General features: G+C 42.8%; 2 protein-coding genes across 13 annotated transcripts in view; both read right to left on the minus strand.

Annotated features, from left to right (window-relative positions):
• The window catches only part of DDAH1 (dimethylarginine dimethylaminohydrolase 1), a 134,372-nt gene extending 125,225 nt beyond the window's left edge, over positions 1-9,147 (minus strand). Inside the window, exon 1 of one of the 3 annotated variants that reach the window (XM_077905280.1) lies at positions 9,020-9,147. Coding sequence is in view for 1 of the 3 variants with exons in the window: in XM_077905278.1 (XP_077761404.1) it covers positions 8,370-8,672 (303 nt within the window). In the remaining 2 variants the exon portion in view is untranslated. Of the gene's footprint in view, positions 1-7,769; positions 7,850-8,369; positions 8,694-9,019 lie in introns of those variants that run through there. The other 2 variants (XM_077905278.1, XM_077905279.1) reach the window with 2 other exon arrangements.
• Positions 9,148-11,554: 2,407 nt separating this feature from the next.
• Positions 11,555-20,787, minus strand: part of LOC144318365 (uncharacterized) — a 97,755-nt gene continuing 88,522 nt past the window's right edge. For 8 of the 10 annotated variants that reach the window (XR_013384230.1, XR_013384228.1, XR_013384231.1 and 5 more), the window contains 2 exons: positions 14,618-14,775; positions 11,555-12,213 (listed from right to left, as the gene is read on the minus strand). Coding sequence is in view for 1 of the 10 variants with exons in the window: in XM_077905282.1 (XP_077761408.1) it covers positions 12,171-12,213 (43 nt within the window). In the remaining 9 variants the exon portion in view is untranslated. The remainder of the gene's footprint in view (positions 12,214-14,617; positions 14,776-20,787) is intronic. The other 2 variants (XR_013384229.1, XM_077905282.1) reach the window with 1 other exon arrangement.

The raw sequence follows: 20,787 nt of genomic DNA on the forward strand, positions 1-20,787 counted from the left end.
AATATTATATATAACTATATGCTATGGGATGCCAGGTTTGCCTGGTACATCCTAATGTGTCAAATTTGGGGCCACAGAGGAAAAATTACTGCCCCTGCCAAGTAGCATTCTAGCAACCTCAAGAAATAAGTCTCAGATTTGGAGTAGACAATTAGGAATAGGGTATGCTAGGGCATCAAATCCCCTTAGGCTCAAAACAGGAAATATAGTTAAGGAGGTAGTCTTCTTGGTGAACCTGGAACTAGATAACCAAAATCTCAGAGTCTGAGAGGGCACAGGCAGGCTTTTTTCAATCCTACATCCTTCTCAATGTTAATGAAATTACTTTTTCCTGAACTGTTGCCCTCAACTTTTTTTTTAAGATTTTTTATGTATTTATTCATGAGACAGAGAGAGAGAGAGACAGAGAGAGAGAGAGAGGCAGAGGGAGAAGCAGGCTCCATGCAGGGAGCCCGATGTGGGTCTAGATCCAGGGTCTCCAGGATCACACCCTGGGCTAAAGGTGGTGCTAAACCGCTGGGCCACCAGGGCTGCCCACCCTCAACCTATTTCATAGTGCTGTCTCTGGAAGGCTGCCTCTCTGCCTTTCCTGGTTACTTCTAGCTCAATATTCTCTTCTGAGAAGTCCTGATGTGGGTAAGACACACCTCCTGGAGCTTCTATCGCACTACTCAGAACCCTGTCATGAAAACAGCCCCCTTGTTCTGCAAGCATCTGCCACCAGCCTGTTTCCCTAGTGAATTGTGAGATCCTGAGTGCAGCAGTGGTATCTAATTCAGCTATATCTCCCTAGCACCAAACATTGGGTCTGGCATGTAGCAGACAGTTCATGAATGCACAAACATATAGTAATGATACAACTATTGTTCCTTTACCTTCAAAAGTACAGTCATTTTTAAAGCAATCATGGCTCTCATAATTAGTACCATAAGCAAATTTAAAAACTTTAATATTTCTTAAACGAGAACAAAGAAATCAAAATATTAAAATATTTTTAAATTAAGGCAAAGGTTTATTTAATTACACACACTGCAATCAAGCAAAATGTTGATGCATGCATCTTCACAATAATGACAATTTACCCCTATAAGCCCATCCAGTTGCAAAAGCAGCTTAAAAGTTGTGTTGTCTTTAATTTGCTAACAAAAACTAAGTCAGGTTTGCCCACATTGAATTGTTGGGCAAAATTAAACCAACCCTATAATAACATGTACTTTCATCTTTGTACTCTGCTTGCTAGTTTCTGGTCATACCTTGCTTGGATGACCTAAACATTTAGAAACTGGAATTTAAAGTCTGGTTATTTATTCTTTGTATGTGATGCTACTGCTCCTTTAGCATTCAGCTTCAGGAAGACAATGTACATTATTAAATTGTTTGACAATGATGAAGGGATCTAGGATGGCATTACATGCACACATTTTTTTTTTTTTTACATGCACACATTTTTAAATGGGATTTGTTGCTTGAGATTACTCCTGCTTGTCCATTTGGATGAAAAATCCCTGCTTATGAAATGAGCCTGAGAACACTAACAGATTTAATACCTAATATCAGTTTAGGGAAAGCTATAAAAGCTAACTTTAAAGGTCAGGGGAGCATTTTGATGGAACATCGGGGATTTAGCTTTGGTAAATAAATATTTATTGACTATCTGGGATGAACAACACACCACGTTCTGCATAAGATATGAATGAAACTTTTCTTTGTCTTTTAAACATTTCAGTTATTTTCCCTTTAATCATGATACCCCTTGAGTAAGGGAATGAACTCTATCATGTGTCCAACTCTCTAGTTAGAAAATGAGGCTTCTTCAAGTCATTCTAGATTTTAATAGCAAATGCCCATAAAATAAACAATAACCAGCACTCATTTTTTAAACATGCATCTCCAAATTTATGCTGAGATTCATAAGAGGCCATGAATAATTTATGCATGATTCAAAAGCAATAGAAGGTATTGTTCAAAAGTCTTAAGTAAACTTCTGTGTTGTGGCTTATAATAATGGATGGATACCTACCATTACTATAATAAAACTAATTTTGAAGAAATCTGAGCTCAACAAGAATTTAAATACATGCAAAAGCAATTTTCCAGCATATCTGAATTATAAGGGATCCATCTCTGCCTTCTTAGTCTTATAATGATTCTCTAATGATCCTAGGAATCTCTGCAGAAAGCTCATTTTCAGCTAACAGTATCTAATAGAAGTCACTCCCTACTCATCATTATGTTCTTTATTTTCAAGGCTTTCAAGATCAACTGCATGGGAATAGATTGCATATTTAATAGATGCACTCTAGTTTCCAAGACATATCAATTTACAAACATTTTTTTTCCAGGGCCAAGTAGAGTCAAAAAAGAAACATCCTGAAAGGGAGCAGTTGTTCTAACCAGTTGGGAGTGATGATTTATCAAGAGCCGTTAATCTGCTGCCATGTAAAGAGCCTCCAGCACATTTACTTTCTATCTTGGTGAAGAGTAAGAGTAAATTCTAATTATGGCTTAGGGCAGTTTTCTCACCTGATGTTAAAAAGAAGTTTGAGGAAATGTGTGCATTTTAAAAAGCAATCATCCAGTCTGCTGGTAAATAAGATACAATTCTGCACAAATTGTGCCTATGGAATTCTGAGGTTTCATGTAAATAGATTATTATTATTTAACTAAAATGAAAACAATCTACTCTCAATTATAAGAGGAGGGAAGTAAAACATTCACTTCGTTAATATCCAACTGAGATCTGCATATTGTTAGTTGCATAAAAAGGGGATTAGGGTAGTTATTTTGTATTGATTGTGTTGTTATGATTAACCACAACTGGCTACAAGCACTTCAAGCAAAAATGACCTTCACATTTTCATAAAAACCTCAGTTTTGTCATTTATTAGCTGTGTGTCTTTGGACAACTTACTTAACTCTGGTTACCTGAGCCTCAGTTTCCTTCTTTTAAATAGAGCTAATAATAATAATAATACCATCTTTTGCAATTCACACACACACACACACAATTTGGCACATGTTAGCTAATCATTAGACCTGATCTTGATGCTCTTCTTGCTTCTACGTTCAACAGGGTTATGCCTTTAGCCTAACCAAAGAATAAACCCAGGGCCAAAATATGTAGGTCCAAATAGTTAAGTGCTCCAATAAAAGGGGAATTCCTACCTAAATAAGTATTGCTCACGCCTTTCATTTATGCCTCCATGTCCCTACCTTGATGACTACTTCCACTTTTGGTATTTATTACCTTGTGCTATGCATTGCCTTCTTCCTAAAGAGGTCCCTAAAAATACAAATGATCCAGGAAAGGATAATTAAGGCCATTACTACCTTGTGAGAATGAGTTTGTGTGTTTTTTTCTCCTAGACAGAATATCCCTCATACTAATCCTTGGTACCTAGGACAGGATAAAATGACTCTGAAAGAGGGGCAAAAGGGCATAGGATTTACTTTATAATTTTGCTTGAGTAACCTTTGTCAGTTAATCATTTATTAGGTACTAAAAACTTTCTGAAAGGAAAATCAAGAAATTGGTATTAGCATTTGCCTCTAAGGAAGGGAGCTGGGTAAGTCAGGTACAAGGGCAGGGAGACTTACTTTCACCACCTATCTATCCTCTTGAACCTTCTGAATTTAATATATCCAAAATTTTTAATTTTTTTTTAAACCCAATTCTGGGATATCTGGGTGGCTCAGTGGTTAAGTGCCTGCCTTTGGCCCAGGGCCTGATCCCGGAGTCCCGGGATCGAGTCCCACATTGGGGAGAAGCATGGAGCCTGCTTCTCTCTCTGCCTATGTCTCTGCCTCTCTCTCTCTGTGTCTCTCATGAATAAATAAATAAAATCTTTAATAAATAAATAAAACCCAATCCTCACACTCTGTTAATTGTCTTTCTTGAAGTCTTAGATATTTGTTTACAGGATGTTGACATTTATAAGTTGACTTTTTTCCTTCTAAAATTAAGCTGAATTCATTTAAAATATGATTGGTTCTCAAAGCTAGTTTGTCTTTAAAGTATTAAACATTAAAATATTCCTGCTCGTGAAGACACAGAGTTAAGAAACAATTAACATTATTTGCTGACTCTGTACACACAGTTTTCTTCACTAAAACTTACACTTCCTGCAGACAGCACCTGTATTTTATTAATATTGGGAGGTCCCATTGTGGCTTTCACAGAAGGATTACTATTTTGAGTTTGGTTCTCAGTCCTTTCTTTCAAGGAAGAAAAGTCACCAAATAGAACATGATGTTTTGATAAAGAAGGAATTTCGCAGGATTTTTATAAAAAAAAAAAACAAAACAAGCAAAATAACAAGAGACAGAGACAGAGAAAAGCAGAGGAAAAGAAAAACAGTTATAAATCACCTGCACTTGTAATGAAACTTCTGCTTGCAAAACACCAAATATGTCATAAGCAAGGAAACCTAAGACTGATCTAAACTCATGGACACACTTGTTCAACAAAATATATGCTGCACGACTCTTATATGCAAAATCTTAGGAATAAAATGTTAAAGAATGCAGATGTGATCCTGGTCCTGACAGTTTTCATAATAGTGGGAGGATACAGAAAGGTAAAACAGACTATTATCATAAGGTATGAAATATATCATAGAAGGAAGTGCAGAGAGTTACAGGTGCTCATAAAAGGAGGACCAATCCATGCTTGCTTGTTCAGTATCACAATGATTGTGACTAGAGCTTTAGAGTTCTACAAACTGAGTTCAAGTTCTGGTTTCACTGGTTTCATCCTATAACTTTGGCCAAGGTGTTGAATCTCTCTAAGCCTCAGTTCTATCAATTTTAAAAGAATAATGATAGTACTGAACTTAAAGAGTTGATGTGGCCATTCAATGGAATCTAGGTCATAAATCTGATACTATGTTTTGCAAATGGCAAGCACCCAATTGAGATTAGCTAATAATATTAATAATAGTAAGCTGAGACGTGATGCATGAATAGGAACAGCTAGGTAAAATGGAGAAGAGGAAAAGAGGAAGAATGTCCCAGACAAAGGAGAAATATCTGCCTACAAAAGAAGAGCATGGTGAGCTTTAGTGAGAGAACTTGGCTTGAGCCAAAGGGTTGGGAGGCACTCCGGTAGGGTCAGAGATGCAAATGAAGCTCAATGGGTGTATCAAGCTTAATGGAGGTTCTTCAAGAAGTTTCATCAGTGCAGAAAAGGATCAGATTTGAGTTTTAGAGGGATGCCTGGGTGGCTCAGCGATTGAGCGCCTGCCTTCTGCCCAGGGTGTGATCCTGGAGTCCCAGGATCAAGTTCTACATCGGGGTCCCTGCATGGATCCTGCTTCTCCCTCCGCCTATGTCTGTGCCTCTCTCACTCACTCTGTGAGTCTCTTGTGAATAAATAAATAAATTAAAAAAAAAAAAAAGATTTGAGTTTTAGAAAAACCAGCTTAGAGACTTGGACTCTACAACATGGAGAATGGAATACAGCATAAGGAGACAGAAGGCTGGGGCAGCCTGGGTGGCTCAGCAGTTCAGTGCCACCTTCGGCCTGGGGTTGTGATCCTGGAGACCCAGATCAAGTCCCACGTCTGGCTCCCTGCATGGAGCCTGCTTCTCCCCCTGCCTGTGTCTCTGCCTCTCTCTATTTCGCTCTGTGTCTCTGATGAATAAATAAATAAAATCTTAAAAAAAAAATAATAAAAAAGACAAAGGAGACAGAAGGCAAAGAAATTGTATAAATAATCTTAATATAATGCCTTGATTGTTGTGGAATTTCAGTTAGTGAGGCAGGTGTCACATGAAAAATATATACAACAGTCCAAAGAGGTCCTTGAAGTAATTATTATCAACTTGTTAATATTAGTTAGCATTTCATTAATTCATTTATTCACTCAACGACTAAGCCAGTGAACTGCAGATGTGACAGATTTCAAAGAGTGTTGGTTACCCTACATAGCTCTGCTTTCCAGACTACCCCATCCAACACAACTGCCCATATTTCTCTCTCTGGCTGAAAGGTCTGTTCCTCTGCTGATTCAGATCATGTGCCATGGCAAAGGCGTTTTGTGGAGATAACATGAGCCTGTAGAAAGCTCAAGCTGGGAAGAAGTGCTACGTAGCAGATTAGGACAGATCGCGAGGATCCTAAGGGGTGAAGATGACGCCCCTTCACTGTGGGAAGGGGAAATATCACCGTAACTACATCAGTACATAGTAGACTTCCTACTGCTCAAAAAGAAATAAATCTTCCATGACCTACTGTTAGGTAAACACTAATGACCATCATTCATGAAATGTCCTATCCTATAAATTTCAGATGGATTAATAATTTTATTACAATAACTTTAGGAAATAGGTATTATGTCCACTTTTCAGGTGAGAAAAATGAGGCAAGAGACACTCCCCAAGGTCACAGAATTGGATGCAGTCTGGTGTTCCTATCCACTATACCAAGTGGCCTCTGGCCTCCGGCAGAGGGCCACCGGATTGATATAAGAGTGAAGCCAATTTAAAATGTATGCCTCAAAATCTGACAGGAGAGAAATATCAGGGCTTACTTTAGTATCAGGAAGGCCAAAATTCGGAAGGTTTTATTATAGGAATAAAATGAAATGGATGATTAAACATGCGACAGTCTCTTGACAGGACACTGGACTACCCTCATCAAATGAGCACCATTTTGAAAGGCACGACACAGTTGTGCCATATGGCCTACGACACACTAGGAAGTACTCAAATAGGGTTGGTGATATGCTGATCAGTTTAAAACAGGGGGGCCATCTCACCAACCCAAAGGTGTGGCAAAGGAAAGAAAAGGGAAAGAGAATGGGACCTGTTACTCTTCTTGTTTTCTGCTGAGGTAGGGCGAACAAAAGCTGAACTGTCTCGGGGAGAAACAAATGCAATATGCTTTTCTCTCAGCTCAGGTATGGTTCGATCAACTAAGTAGTGATGTTTGTGCGGAATAAACAAATATTAACTATAAGCTCTTGGAGGCGTTTCCAGTGTGCATGGAACAGAGACAAAATAAGGGGGTGGGGGTAATCCCTAACCGTCCAAATTTGAAAGAAACCACCAGCTTCTTGCCATGCCACTTGATGCCAATAGAAACTGTGAGTCTTGAGCCTGGGCTTTTAGCCTGGCAATAAGGGGAACCCCAAGCCAGATGGCATTTTAAATCCATTCTCTCTCTCTCTCTCTCTCTCTCTCTCTCTCTCTCTCGCCACTAACCTGGCCATCACAGCCATTTTCACAACCTGCAAAAACAGTCACTTTGCCTCGAGACCCCAACAAGCTCTAATCGCTATAAGCTTAAAAATACAGAGAGTAAAAATCATGGAATTTGTGAAACAACCATTTCTGTCTGAATGCACAGCCTACACCCGGTACAACGTTTCACACACGCAACACCCTACACCCGGTACAACGTTTCACACCCAGCCTACTCGTGAATACGTATTCAAGGCTCAGGAACAAACCGCCCTCCCGACTTGCGTCCCTTTGGGCCGGACTCACTTGCCGTCCCTAAAAAGTAACTCGGGGCGCCCCAGGTCTGTGGGCGCCGACACCCGACGACCTGGCCGGGCCGGCCCCGGAGCCGTGGGCAGGACCTGAGGGCCTCAGGGTCACCAGCCAGCGCCGACCCCCGGAGTCCTCCCCGGGGGCCCCTCCCCCCGCCCGAGCCGCGACCCTCCCGGTCCCCGCTCCCCGGGGGCGCTCAGAGTTGCGCGGTCTTCACAACACTTTCATCTTTGCAAAGAAAAACGCCTGCGCGACGGAGTCCCCACCCCACCCACCTGCCGGAGTCGCACAACCACGCTCCTTCGGGGCGTCTGGGAGGCGCCCAAGCTGCGCCGGCAGCCGGAGGCGGGAGGCGTGAGCAGTGAGCTCCCCGCCCCCCTCTGTCTCTCTGTCTCTGTCTCTCTCTGTCTCTCTCTCTGTCCCTGTCTCTCTGTCTCTGTCTCTCTCTGTCCCTGTCTCTCTCTGTCTCTGTCTCTCTCTCTCTCTCTGTCTCTCAGTCCCTGTCTCTGTCTCTGTCTCTCTGTCTCTGTCTCTCTCTGTCTCTCTCTCTGTCTCTCTCTCTCTCTGTCCCTGTCTCTCTGTCTCTGTCTCTGTCTCTCTCTGTCTCTCTCTGTCTCTGTCTCTCTCTCTCTCTCACACAACCTGTCCCCCGAGAGCGAAGTAGCAGCCGAGCCGGGGCCGGTCCCGCGGTCCTGCGGTGCGGCGGGGGCTCGGGCGGGGGCTCGGGCGGGGGCTCGGGCGGGGGCTCGGGCGGGGGCTCGGGCGGGGGCTCGGGCGGGCGGGCGCGGGCGGCGGGGGAGGGCCCGGGGCGTCCCCGGCCGCGCCCCTCGCGTGGCCGGGCGGGCTGGCGGGCTGGCGGGCGGGCGGGCGGTTACCTCCTTCCTCCGGCTGGGCGCCCCGGGCCGGGTGATGAGGGCCGTGTCCTCGCACACCACAGCCACGTCCTCCACGAAGGCGCAGTCGGGCAGGCTCTCGTCGGCCGGCAGCCGCACCACCTGCAGCCCCAGCTTGCTGCCCAGCACGCCCACGTACAGCTGGTGCTGCCGCTCGGCGCGCGCGAAGTCCACCTCGTCGCCCGGGGCGCGCCGGAGCGCGTGGCGGCACAGGGACTCGGGCAGCGCCCGCACCACGGCGTGGGTGGCCCGGCCGAAGGCGGCGGGGTGGCCGAGCGCTGCCATGGCTGGGGGCGGGGGCGGCGGCGGCGGCGGCGGCGGGGGCGGGGGCGGGGGGCGGCGGCCGGGCCTCCCGCGGGCAGCGCGCGCCGAGCCTGCAGCGCCCGGCGGCTCCCTCGGCAGCGGCTGAATGCGGCGCCGAGGGAGCCCGGCTCGCGCCCGGAGCCCTGCCCGAGCCACTGAGCATGCCCAGAGCCCCGGCGCCGGCCCGCGCGCAGCCCGCGCGCCCACCCCCCGCGCCCGGGGCGCTGCGGCCGCGGCGAGCGCCGCACGCGGAGCGGGGCCCGGGGACGCGCGGGGCGCGGGGTGGGGGGCGGGGGGCGCGGGCCCGGGGGCGCCCCGGCCGACGTTACCTGGGTTCCGCCGCAGGTGCACACCGCGCACACCGCGCACCGACCCCGGGGCACGCGTGGACGCCGCGCGGCGGCTGGAGCGGAGCCAGTGCAGGGCTTCCCGGTGGTCAGGGGCCGGGGAGGTTTGTGGGTAAATACCTCGACCCCTCCGCCTGCCCTCTCGGTCCCGGGCTGCGCAGCACGCGGCACCACCCCCAGTTCCTAGCGAGAGAGGCTTTCCCTACCCAAGTCTGCAGATGACCCCTCACCCCAGGTGGGACTTGCGATTATGCAAAGGATGTGTGTGTGTCTTCCCGTCTGTGAATCCAAAAACACACGTGGAGCAAAGAACAGAGATGTAGAAACTCCCAGTATGTCAAGGGCAGTAAGTTGTCACAAACAACGGGATTCCGGTGTGTCGGTCTCCAGGGCCTGCGGACGTGGGGAGGCAGAGACCAAGCGGGTTTTCCCCGCCCTGGGGGAGCTCTCCCCTTGCGCAGTGTCATGGGCATCACAACTTCTTGTCACTAGCAAAGGGGGCTTCCAGCCTCCTCCCTGACGTTGCCTTCACTCCTGCACAGACTCGGGCGTTCCCCACGGTGTTTGTTGAACATTTCTTTTTCTGTACACCTCAGGGAGTGCCTTTCCCTTCCTAATGGCACTAAGTATTTTTCCCACCGTTCACATCGCAGATCAAATAATCCATGGATTCTGTTTCTTTGGAGGGGAAGATCCACTTCAAAAACCAAATCAGGGGCACTTGGGTGGCTCAGCGGTTGAGCACCTGTCTTTGGCCCGGGGTGTGATCCTGCAGACCTGGGATCGAGTCCCACGTCGGGCTCCCTGCGTGGAGCCTGCTTCTCCCTCTGCCTGTGTCTCTGCCTCTCTCTCTCTTTCTCTCCCTCTCTGTATCTCTCATGAATAAATTAAATAAATAGAATCTTTTTTTAAAAAGTCTCATTTAAAAAAAGAAAAGACTCCAAAAGAATCTCAGGTAATAACTCTCCTTCCCTCAGATTCTGTAGCACATTTCTAAATTACAGTTTGATTAGATCATGGACCATTAGATTTGAATGAGACCTTAGAAATCCTCTAACTTCCCACCCAAAGGTCCGAATTCCAGCTAAAACATCTATGACACTCATCAGATCTTTACTTGAACATTTTAAACCTCTCTTACTTAAAAAGCATATTCTACATTTCAAGAGCTATAATGGCTAAAGTCTTCTTTTTGGGGCTTCAAACGCACTGGTCCCAATTCTGCATTACCTCACAAGCTAGTATTCTTTCACAAGACTGCATTCACATTATCCGAAGACAGTTCTCATATCTATGCTGCCCGACACCACCCTCCCATCCAATCCACCATCTTGACCCCTTCTAGGCCTTGAGCCCCAACCACCAAAATGTAAGCAGTGATTGGGTTTCCAACATTCTGATTTTCTTCCTTTTGACACACACCAGTTCGCCTGTTTCCCTTTAAATCATGGTAACTGGAATAGAAACAGTTCTTCCTGTGTGTCGTGACCAGCACAGATGACAGCAGGACCGTTGTTCCAGATGCTAGGCTTCTATTCACACCGCCTAAGATTGTATTCACTTTTTTGATGATCTAGTGCCAAGGCCTGGGCCACAGGCTTCTTGCCAGAATTCTGATTCCAGTTTTTAGGAAATGTAGATTTCTAGGCGCAGATCTAACTGAGGATCCTGCAATGATTGTCCCTGCTGAGCCCAGAAAAGATGTGATCTGCTTTCTCTCCCCATCTCAAAGGTGACTTGAATGTAAATGCCAGATAATGAGGCGATTCTCAGCTTCAAAAGTGAGGGGTCTTAGTTGAAGGATAGCTCTGACACTAACAGAGGAGAATGAGGCTAAAATTAAAATAACAAACCTTTAAAGACCCTTTTTGTTCCACTTCGAAGACAAAACTATCAGGGGACTCAGGCTGTCCTATCGGTACTAGCTTAGTCTCAGAAAGCACTTAATGGTGGCCTCGGACAGGGATTCTCATTAATGCTACAGCTGAAAGCTAGCCGAGCTTGCCCTGGCTAACTTATGGGACTTTGTTCCTCCCCTTTTCCCAAAGTTGAGGCTCCATCCACCTCCAATTGGCTCCACCTAGTGACCTTACTTCATGCCAGTGCCCTTGTAGAGCCTAAATATTTTGCCTGCCACTCAGTGCCCTAGGCCTAACTTTGAGTAGGGTCCTGTGTACCACTCTGAGCTCCTGTCAGCCCAAGCAGCTAATTAAAAGTGAAAGCCATGTCTTTCCATACTGAAATTGGGCTGCTGGCTTTTAAAATTTTAATCTTGTAGTTATCCTTATTAAATGCTGTCAGCTTCATTCCCACTTGCCTAGTTTTGATTCTGTCATCTTGTGCATTATTTATTACCTCTAGTTTTGTGTCATCTGAAACTTGATAAGCATGCCTTCTGTCTCCTCTAAGCAGATGTCAAAAGTGTTAGACTGTATATGTCGGTGAAAGGAATAAAAAGAACACCAACTCCAGTAAATTATAGTTTACGTGCCTTCCTGCTTGAGTAATAAAGGACTGTTTTTAGGAATATAGACTTTATTGAGCCTAATACATTTATAAATTCATTTTTCCCACAAATATTTATTGAAAATCCCCAAGCTACAACACCATATTACATAATTCAGAGACATACAAGAAGCATAAAAACATGATCCTTGACCTTGAAGAGCTTACAACCTCACTGGGAAAACACGACATCCCAAAATGAAGCCATGACAAGGGCACATGAAAGGCACAGACAACAAAGTGCTAAAGGAATTGAGAGAAAGAGATATCACTGTGGCTGGTGGGTGTGGAAGAGAGCTGCTTGGAAGTAATGGACTTGGTTTAGGCCTTGAAAAATTTTTAGGATGTGAATAATTGGAAGGAGAAAATGAGAATTCTAAGGAAAAGTATGTGCAAAAGCCAGACACATGTTCCAGGGATAAAAGATCAATTTGATTCACACACATATCGGTTAAGATAGCTCTAGTTGCTACAACAAACAACCCCAACAAATATAGTGGCATAAAACTGGTATAAGTTTATCTCTTGTTCACTTAAAATCTAACACGGACATTCCTGATTGGTTCCTGACTCTTCTCCCAGAAACATACAGGGATCCAGCCTTCTTCCATTTTGGGGCTCCAACACTTCAAAATATGGCATCCAAGCTCACCATGCTCACCTTCCTTAAGCTGAAAGAAAGGAAAAGAACATATAGCATGTGTGAGAGGCTTAATGGGCCAGTCCAGGAAGTCATACATATCATCCCTGCTCATATTCCTCTGGCTAGAACTCAGTCACACAGCTACCATAATTATAGGGAAGAGCTGGGAAATATACTTTTCTGTGGGCCGAGAAAGAATTGGAAGCAGGTCACAGAAACAGCTAGCAGGGTTCTGCTCTAGAGTACAATGGGAAAAAGAGTAAATAAAGGTAGAGAGGTAGGCTAAGGTTTCCTCACTTGAGCAATGAAAAGATAAATGATGTGGAGACTGAGTGTAGTGTCTAGAGCCAAACTCTGTGGATGGAAGCATGGCTCTCCTATTTTCTTGTATGATCGTAGACTTGTTTCTTAAAGGCTCTTTGCCTCAGTTTCATCCTCATCTGTAAAATGGGAAATGATGAATCTATTATCATAGGGTTACTATGAAGGTTAAGTTAGTCATACAAGGTGCTCGGAAAAGTGCCAAGAATAGTACCTAGCACCTAGTAAATATTCAATAAATATCCATTGGCAGATTGTGAACAGAAGGCTTTGAATGTGATTTCCTACCAAAGATCAAACCATATATCCACATTCACTGAAATATCACAGTCATATAGGTTGCTTTCCAACAGAACTCATGGCTTTCCTAGATTGACAGACCAAACCTGACCCACAAATGTAATCATAGATTCTATGCATATTTATTGAACCCTTGCTACATGCTATGTACTGTGCTAGGCACTGGGGATGCAATCATAAATGATGATCTAGGGTTTATTATATATTTATTTATTTAAAGCATACATGCATGGGGAAAGGGGCAGGAGCAGAGGGAGAGGGAGAGAATCTCAAGTATGCTTCATAATCAGCAGGGAGGCCAATGCAGGGCTCAATCTTAGGACCTAGAGATCATGACCTGAGCCAAAACCAATAGTCAGACACATAACCAACTGATCTACCCAGGCGCCCCAATGATGTAGGGTTTATTATGGTCAAATTGTTCTTTTTGCTCTTCCACACATTTTAAGTTTTTTTTTTAAGATTTTATTTTTTAATTCATGAGAGACACAGAGAGGCAGAGAATAGAGGGAGAAGGAGGCTCCCTGCAGGAAGCCCAATTTGGGACTTGATCCTGGGACTCCAGGACCATGCCCTGAGCCAAAGGCCCATGCTCAACCACTGAGCCAACCAGGAATCCCACATTTTAAGATCTTTATAACCAATTCCCTATTTAAATTTCCTCCATTTGAAATACCTAGATCTGTTTTCGTTCTCCTGGATGGACACTGATACAAAGGCAACTTTAAAAAAAAAAACAAAAAACAAAACAAAGGCAACTTTTCCACTGATAATATTGCTGGTACCTACATTTGGAGTCAATTTTAGATAGCAATTATTTCAGGATTAAAATAGACATTCCTGCATTAGTCCTTTCGTACTCTATTTTTAGAAGATTCAAGCTTTACTTTCAATGGGGAATGGGTGTGGGAATCCTAAAAGAGAATGAGAGCTCAAGGGTGTTCTCATCCATCCCAGTGCAAGAAATACAGATCAAGTAAGTACTATAAGTATGCATCCTGATAATAGTCCTTAGTGTTTACACATAACAATCATTAAATTTGATGCAAGCAGAGAGACAGGTCAACATATTTATTCCTCTCATTCCTTTCCTACTTTCCCATGGTTCTATAACATCCACACCCTTCTATAACCATAGCTTCTTCTAGGGGGCAACCTTTTAGGTGATTCCAGCTCCTGACTGGGTTCTGATAACTACTTACATGGAACTAATAAGCAGCATACATTTCAAAACCCACATTTAAGCACATAACATTGAATATTCTTTAAAAAAACAAGATGCAAAAAAACACAAAGTCAACAGCATTTTCAGAAAGAGTATTCGGCAATATTCAGTGTATAAGGAGGCTGTGTTTAGGGTCATCCACTTTCTCCAATTTCCCAAAGTGTTTCCTAGCATCACAAATGTTGATCAGAGTAGGTGCAGAAGGGACTGACAGATCCAAAATAACAACTATCACATATGTGTTTAATGTAAAGATGTCAATGAAAGCCGCAAAGTTAGAATTCCTAGCTCCTATGTTCTGAAAAGAAGCAACTAATTTGCTACAGGTCAGCTGAACTGCTTGCTTAATGATGTTCCTCAAATTATCTACATCTGGGGGTGGCAATGGCTTCCTGTTTTTGGGAGTCTCTGAGTACCTCAACATCCCTTGTTCATTGTTTTTACCCTGTCCATACCTTTAAACCCATTCTCTTCAAAATTCTTGGTTGAGTATGCCTATTTGTTTTTTCACCAGGGAGTTTCCTTGGGTAACTCACTTAAATTTATATGTAAATGAGAGTTGTATGTAAAGTGGAAGTTATAATACCTTAATCTTGGGATCCCTGGGTGGCGCAGCGGTTTGGCGCCTGCCTTTGGCCTAGGGCACGATCCTGGAGACCTAGGATCGATTCCCACGTCGGGCTCCTGGTGCATGGAGCCTGCTTCTCTCTGCCTGTGTCTCTGCCTCTCTTTCTCTCTCTGTGACTATCATAAATAAATAAAAATTAAAAAAAAAATACCTTAATCTCTAGGTTGTTTTGAGGAAGAAATGTGATAGCATTTATTGTGCCCAGCACAAGGAAGTATTCAATTAATGATAACCCCTAATATTAATAGTTTTGTGCTCTTGAACCAGGCACTTTGATGAATACCAAAGTTCCTATCTGCCTTTGTGTAAATTGCCCATTTCCACCATGCAACACACACAAGTCCTTCAAATGAGATAACATATAAAGTGCTTACCTCAGGAGCAGGGATGCCATCATCACTTTCGGCTCTTCAAAGCTCAGTTTTTTCTTCTCCTTACCACCCCCATATAAGGAACATTTCCCCCTTCTAAACTTTGGTAACCCTTTCTATTCCTCTCTTATGCTGCTTATTATCTTCTCTTAGCATTGTAATAACCCACTGATGCCAGAGTCTTCTACTTCATTACAACCACGTTAGTGGCTAATGAGATGATCAAAGTATCCTGAACAGTACAGAATATTACATAAATGTATTGAGTCCGAACAAGTTGTGATGTTTTATGATGATTTGCAAAGGTTACTGTGGCCCTGACATTTTATAATTCTTTTTGTTTTCAGTTTCTTAGAGCTTTGGGCAACATTGTCTTTCCAGAACTATTTTGTATGGTTATTTCTTACTTAACTGTATGTGGGGCAGAAATAGATTGTGGGGAAAAATCTTTTCAAGTTTTAGGTAATCTAAATGCTATAGAAAAGAAAAACACTTCTCTGTAGTTGAAATTTGTGTGTGTGTGTGTGTATGTGTGTGTGTGTGTACATGCTCCAGGGCTTTGATAAGCTCCCTTCATTTCTTTATGAAATGAAGTTGCTTCATTTCCATATAGAAGAACAATGAACTGCCAGTGTTGTGATTCCAGGGAATTGTCATGTTTGCTCTTGTGGTATCATCCACAACTGTTTTAGCATAGCATCAGAACACACATGTCCTAGGAATCCTCCTTCCTGCTTCCTCTTTTGCATCAATGGTACTATTCTGTCTTGGCTGCTGCTGCTACTCTCCTTCTTCTCCCCTTCCCCTCCTCCTCCTCCTTCTTCTTTTGTCCCACTGCTTTTATAGATTTTATTTATTTGAAAGGGTGGAGTATGAGCCAGGGGAAGGGGTAGAGGGAGAGGAACAAAAAGACTCCCCTCTGACTGGGGAGCCCAACATGGGGCTCCATCCCAGAACCCCCGGATCATGATCTGATCCAAAGGCAGACACAACCAATGCGGAGTCCCTCAGGTGCCCCATGTCCTACTGCTTTTAAATGTTAGTGTTTCCCAGAGTTGTCTAGCCTCATTCTCTTTTCCTCCAACTTTTCCTGTTCTCTGCTGTGGGTGGACTAATCTAGGTCCATGACTCAAATACCTTCTCAATGCCCGCAATGCCCAGACCTTCATTTCTGGTCCTGCAATCTCCCCTGAGCATCGGAATCGCCTAGGAAGACATCTCTGTTTGGCTGTCCCACAAAAACTCAAAATTCAACATGCCCACAGGAACACATCATGTTCCCCCCAGAATCCTTCTCCTCTTCCATTCACTCAGAGAGCTGCTCAGGTTAGTAATCTGAATATTCTCTTTAGCTTAGCTTTCTCCTTTGCCTCAGCATTTAATCAATCATTATGTTCTGATAGATAATCTTCCTAAAATGGCTCAAATCTATCCATATCTCTCCAAATACTCCACCTAGTCCAGAATATAATTATCGGTCTCCTGGATTATTGCAACAGTCCTCTTATCCAGAGTGGTATTTCTAAATTATAAATCTAGCCATGCCACTCCCTTGCTTAAATCCTCCAGCGGCTTCTTGTACACTAAGAATGTAGTCCAAATGTCTTCTCATGGTCTGCAAGACACCCTCTCACATCCTCATTCTGGTCACTTCCCCATCCTTTGTCTTATGTGGGCCTCTACACATGATGTTCTATCACCTGGAATGTGCTTGATCCCATCCCTACTCGGGTAACTCCTAGGCCTCCTTTAAGACTCAGTGAAAGCATTACTCCTTCTAAGAAGACTTCCTTGAGCCCCCTAAGCTGGATGTGGTGGACCTGTATCTATTTTCACTCCCAACACAGTGCTGTACTACTTGCCAGTTGAGAAGCTCTTGGCAGACAGACATCTTTTTATTGCTGAATTGTCAATTCAGGTGTTGAGAGAATGGCTTAATAAATCAATGGATAGCATACTCGTTTCTGGCCTCTCATCAGCCCACCTTCATAAGAATGGTTTTTGGTTCTTAGAAGAGGATATACCAGGCCAAGAGTCTATGATTCTATTGTTCCAAATGCCTGTTAATTGCTGTGCAGTAGTAGAGTTCATGGTTTGGATTTGAATCCTGGCTCTGTCACAGGTGTGTGATCTTGTTCAATTTGCCTAACCTTTCTGACCCTAATGCCCTTGTATGCAAAAGAGGAATAGTAATATTGACCTTAGATGGGTATGAAGAGGATTAAATAAAATTATCTTAAACAAATATGGCACATGTGTACCCTGTCCTCCTCACTGGTTTAGTCAGTATTCAAATAGTCCTTTGGTCAAATCCTGGCTTCCGAACAATCCTGATCAATCAACTTGATACACAGAGCTTCGAGTTTTTCATTTGTAAAATGAATATGATGTCTACCTTAGGGTGTTACAAAGATTGAGATGATCCATGTAAATAAGCTTTATAGCATACAGTTAGAGTACTCAACATATGTTATCACTCATACTCAACAAATGTTATCACTTCTGTGATGATGATGATGATGATGATGATGAAGAACAAGGAGGGGAAGGAGAAGAAGAGGAAGAAGAAAATATGCAAAACCTGACAATAACAGGCTTTCAATGAAATTTACTCCTTTTCTTTTTTTTCATTCCCTTCATGGTCGGGTAAAACTTTTACAAACCCATTCTAGGGCCAAATCTCATTACAACAAATTGTTCCCCAACTTCCCCTGACAAACGGGAACCATCTTGTATTGAATATTGGTTAAAAACTTGATTGCATTTTAAATAAATTTAGGTTATGTATATTCTATATGCTTGACAATGTAAGGGACAACCCCTTTTTTTTTTTTTTAAAAGATTTTATTTATTTATTCATGATAGTCACACAGAGAGAGAGAGAGGCAGAGACATAGGCAGAGGGAGAAGCAGGCTCTATGCACCGGGAGCCCGATGTGGGATTCAATCCCGGGTCTCCAGGATCACGCCCTGGGCCAAAGGCAGGCGCCAAACCGCTGTGCCACCCAGGGATCCCAAGGGACAACTCATAAATAAAATCACGTAGAGGGGCCTGAGTGGTTCAGTGGTTGAGTGTCTGCCTTCAGCTCAGAGCATGATCCCAGGATCCAGGATCAAGTCCCACATCAGGCTCCTTGCAAGGAGCATGCTTCTCCCTCTGCCTATGTCTCTGCCTCTCTCTCCATGTGTCTTTCATGAATAAATAAACTCTTTAAAAATAAATAAATAAATAAATAAATAAATAAATAAATAAATAAATAAATAAATAAAATCATGTAAAAAATGGTGTCAGATTATCTCCCTGCACTTTTTTTCTTGCCAGCACCATTATAAAATTATAGTAGAGGGTCCTTTAAATTGAGACCTGCACTATGCATCAGTGGGTAACTGGCAAACTTCTAGTGGTTTTTATGGAGAAAGCCTCATCATTTCTATTACCTGAACTCTTGCTTCTGAGGTGCTTGTTATACATTTCCTTATTTCACCCTTTACATATTTTCTCCTCTGAATCATCTTTCTTCAGCTCTTCATCATCATGAATTTATTTTTCTTACTCTTCGTTCCAGTTATCTATTGCTGTATAACAAACTGCCCTGAAACATAGAGGCTTAAAACAATTGTTTTATTTTGCCAATGGTTTGTAAGTCAGAAATTTGGCAAAGACTTGTCTAGGTGGCTCATGTCTGATCCATGTGGACTTGGTTGGGGCAGTTGGAGCTGCAAGATTTACTTCCAAGAAGGTTCTCTCTCTACATCGCCAATACCTCAGTGTTCCCTGGCCTCTCTGTCTTCTGAGTCTCTTCCTCCAAGGCCTCTCCCTGTGGCTTGGGCTTCTCACAGAATGGTGGTCTCAAAGTAGACTCACTTCTTAACTGATGGTTGGCTTTCTAGAGGGGAGAAGTGGAGGCTGCTGGGCTATTTAAGAGCTACACATGGAACTAGCATGGCATCATTTCTGGCATCCTGCATTGGCCAAAGCTGTCATAGGTCTGGTCAGATCAAGAGAGAAGAAACAGACACTACCTCTTGATGGAAAGAGTGTCCATCATTATTCAGCCACACAATCTTTAAAAAAAAAGAGAGAGAAATCCATGTACTACAGCTGGGATATGGGTGATATTGTTAACTCATTTTTTAAAAAAATATTTTATTTATTTATTCATGAGAGACACAGAGAGAGAGACAGATACATAGGCAGAGGGAGAGAAGCCTGATGTGGGACTCGATCCCAGGATCCTGGGATCACAACCTGAGCTGAAGGCAGACGTTCAACCACTGAGCCACCCACGTGTCCCTGTTAACTTATTTTAAAAGTGACAAAATTGAGTGTCACTGCCCAGCTGAGAGCCTCATACAAGGTAAGGGCTCCACCAAGTATATTTCCCCAATAATGGGGAGTTTGCCAATGATTTGTCACCTGCCTTCAGGCCTCTTTTACAGCCTTTTATAACTAGAAAGGCATCCCCTACAATCCTAATAATATCTTACATGAGAGTCACCTGGACGCAGAGAAATCTGCATGAAAAATTACCTTAAGGAAACATTATCTGCAGAAAATATACATCCTGGTGGTATCACACACATGAGTATAGTTTGAATGTAAATTAAGAATGACGCATGCCAAGATTATCTAATTCTTAAATGTGATTTGTGATTCACACTACTATCTCCATTATATAAATATATATATATTTCGCCTTCTATGTGAAACCCAGAGAAAAATGGGAATTTGTGTTCATACAGGTCATACATGTAGCTACTTATTAAATTTTCCTGATAATTTATTTAAACATCCCAGCAAATCAATATATGCATCAATATAAAATGCTGCACAGATTATCAATAATTTACTAGCCTGGGGTATATTTTATGCTTTATATCCTAACATATGGGCTTCAATTCTCCATTCAGTTCTTGAATTGCTTTTAGTGTATTCATTATAACTGAGAAAAAATTAATTAACTATGTCATCTGCCAACTCAAAAGTGGAAAACAATTAGAAAAGCCTTTAAAGAAAGATTTTTTTTTTTTTCAAAAATACAGAAAGAAAAACAAAAGCAGGAAGATTACCTTGGAAAGCATTTTTTCCACCCTGTGGGCATTCTGTGATAGCTACATCATTTTAGGAGGAAAGGGGATACAAATATATAGAAAAAAAAGAATCACACTTTTATGCATCTTTAAGAAGAAAAGAAAGAAGTTTCGACTCTAATTAACTTGCCAAGAACTCTTTCTGACATTCTAATTAATTTTAGGGATTAATTATCCTTTCAGTTGTAGCCTTCCTTCAACTTGTTAATGTTTCTTGAGCTTTGTAACATTGTATGCCTTGTAATATTTTGATGCTCATCAGAAATGGTCACTGGTAAGGAAGAGATCAGGAGAAAAGGCTAGGCATTGTCAGGAAACACGGATGAATATTAGCTGATGAAGAATGGGCTAACATTTTGGGGTATAGTCTTCAGGATATATATTTCTCTATAATACTGTATTCTATATAATTTTATACTGCTTTATAATATTTATTCTAAGAAATATGGTGAAAGTAATATGCCTTTTAAAAAGAATTATATTTCCATTGCCTTTTGAAAATTTAAGCATAATTTTTACTGTACTTTAAATTGTTTTGCTTTTAAAAGATTCATGGTTTGCTACAGCCCAAGAGGTAGTAACTGAATAGCTTAAAGTAGTTAATAACTGAGATTATTTTTCCTTCCTCTTGTTTTATAAAAAACACCAGAAGGAAATTAAATGCCT

Source organism: Canis aureus, chromosome 8 (genome assembly GCF_053574225.1).
Source record: "Canis aureus isolate CA01 chromosome 8, VMU_Caureus_v.1.0, whole genome shotgun sequence".
Classification (NCBI taxonomy): domain Eukaryota; kingdom Metazoa; phylum Chordata; class Mammalia; order Carnivora; family Canidae; genus Canis; species Canis aureus.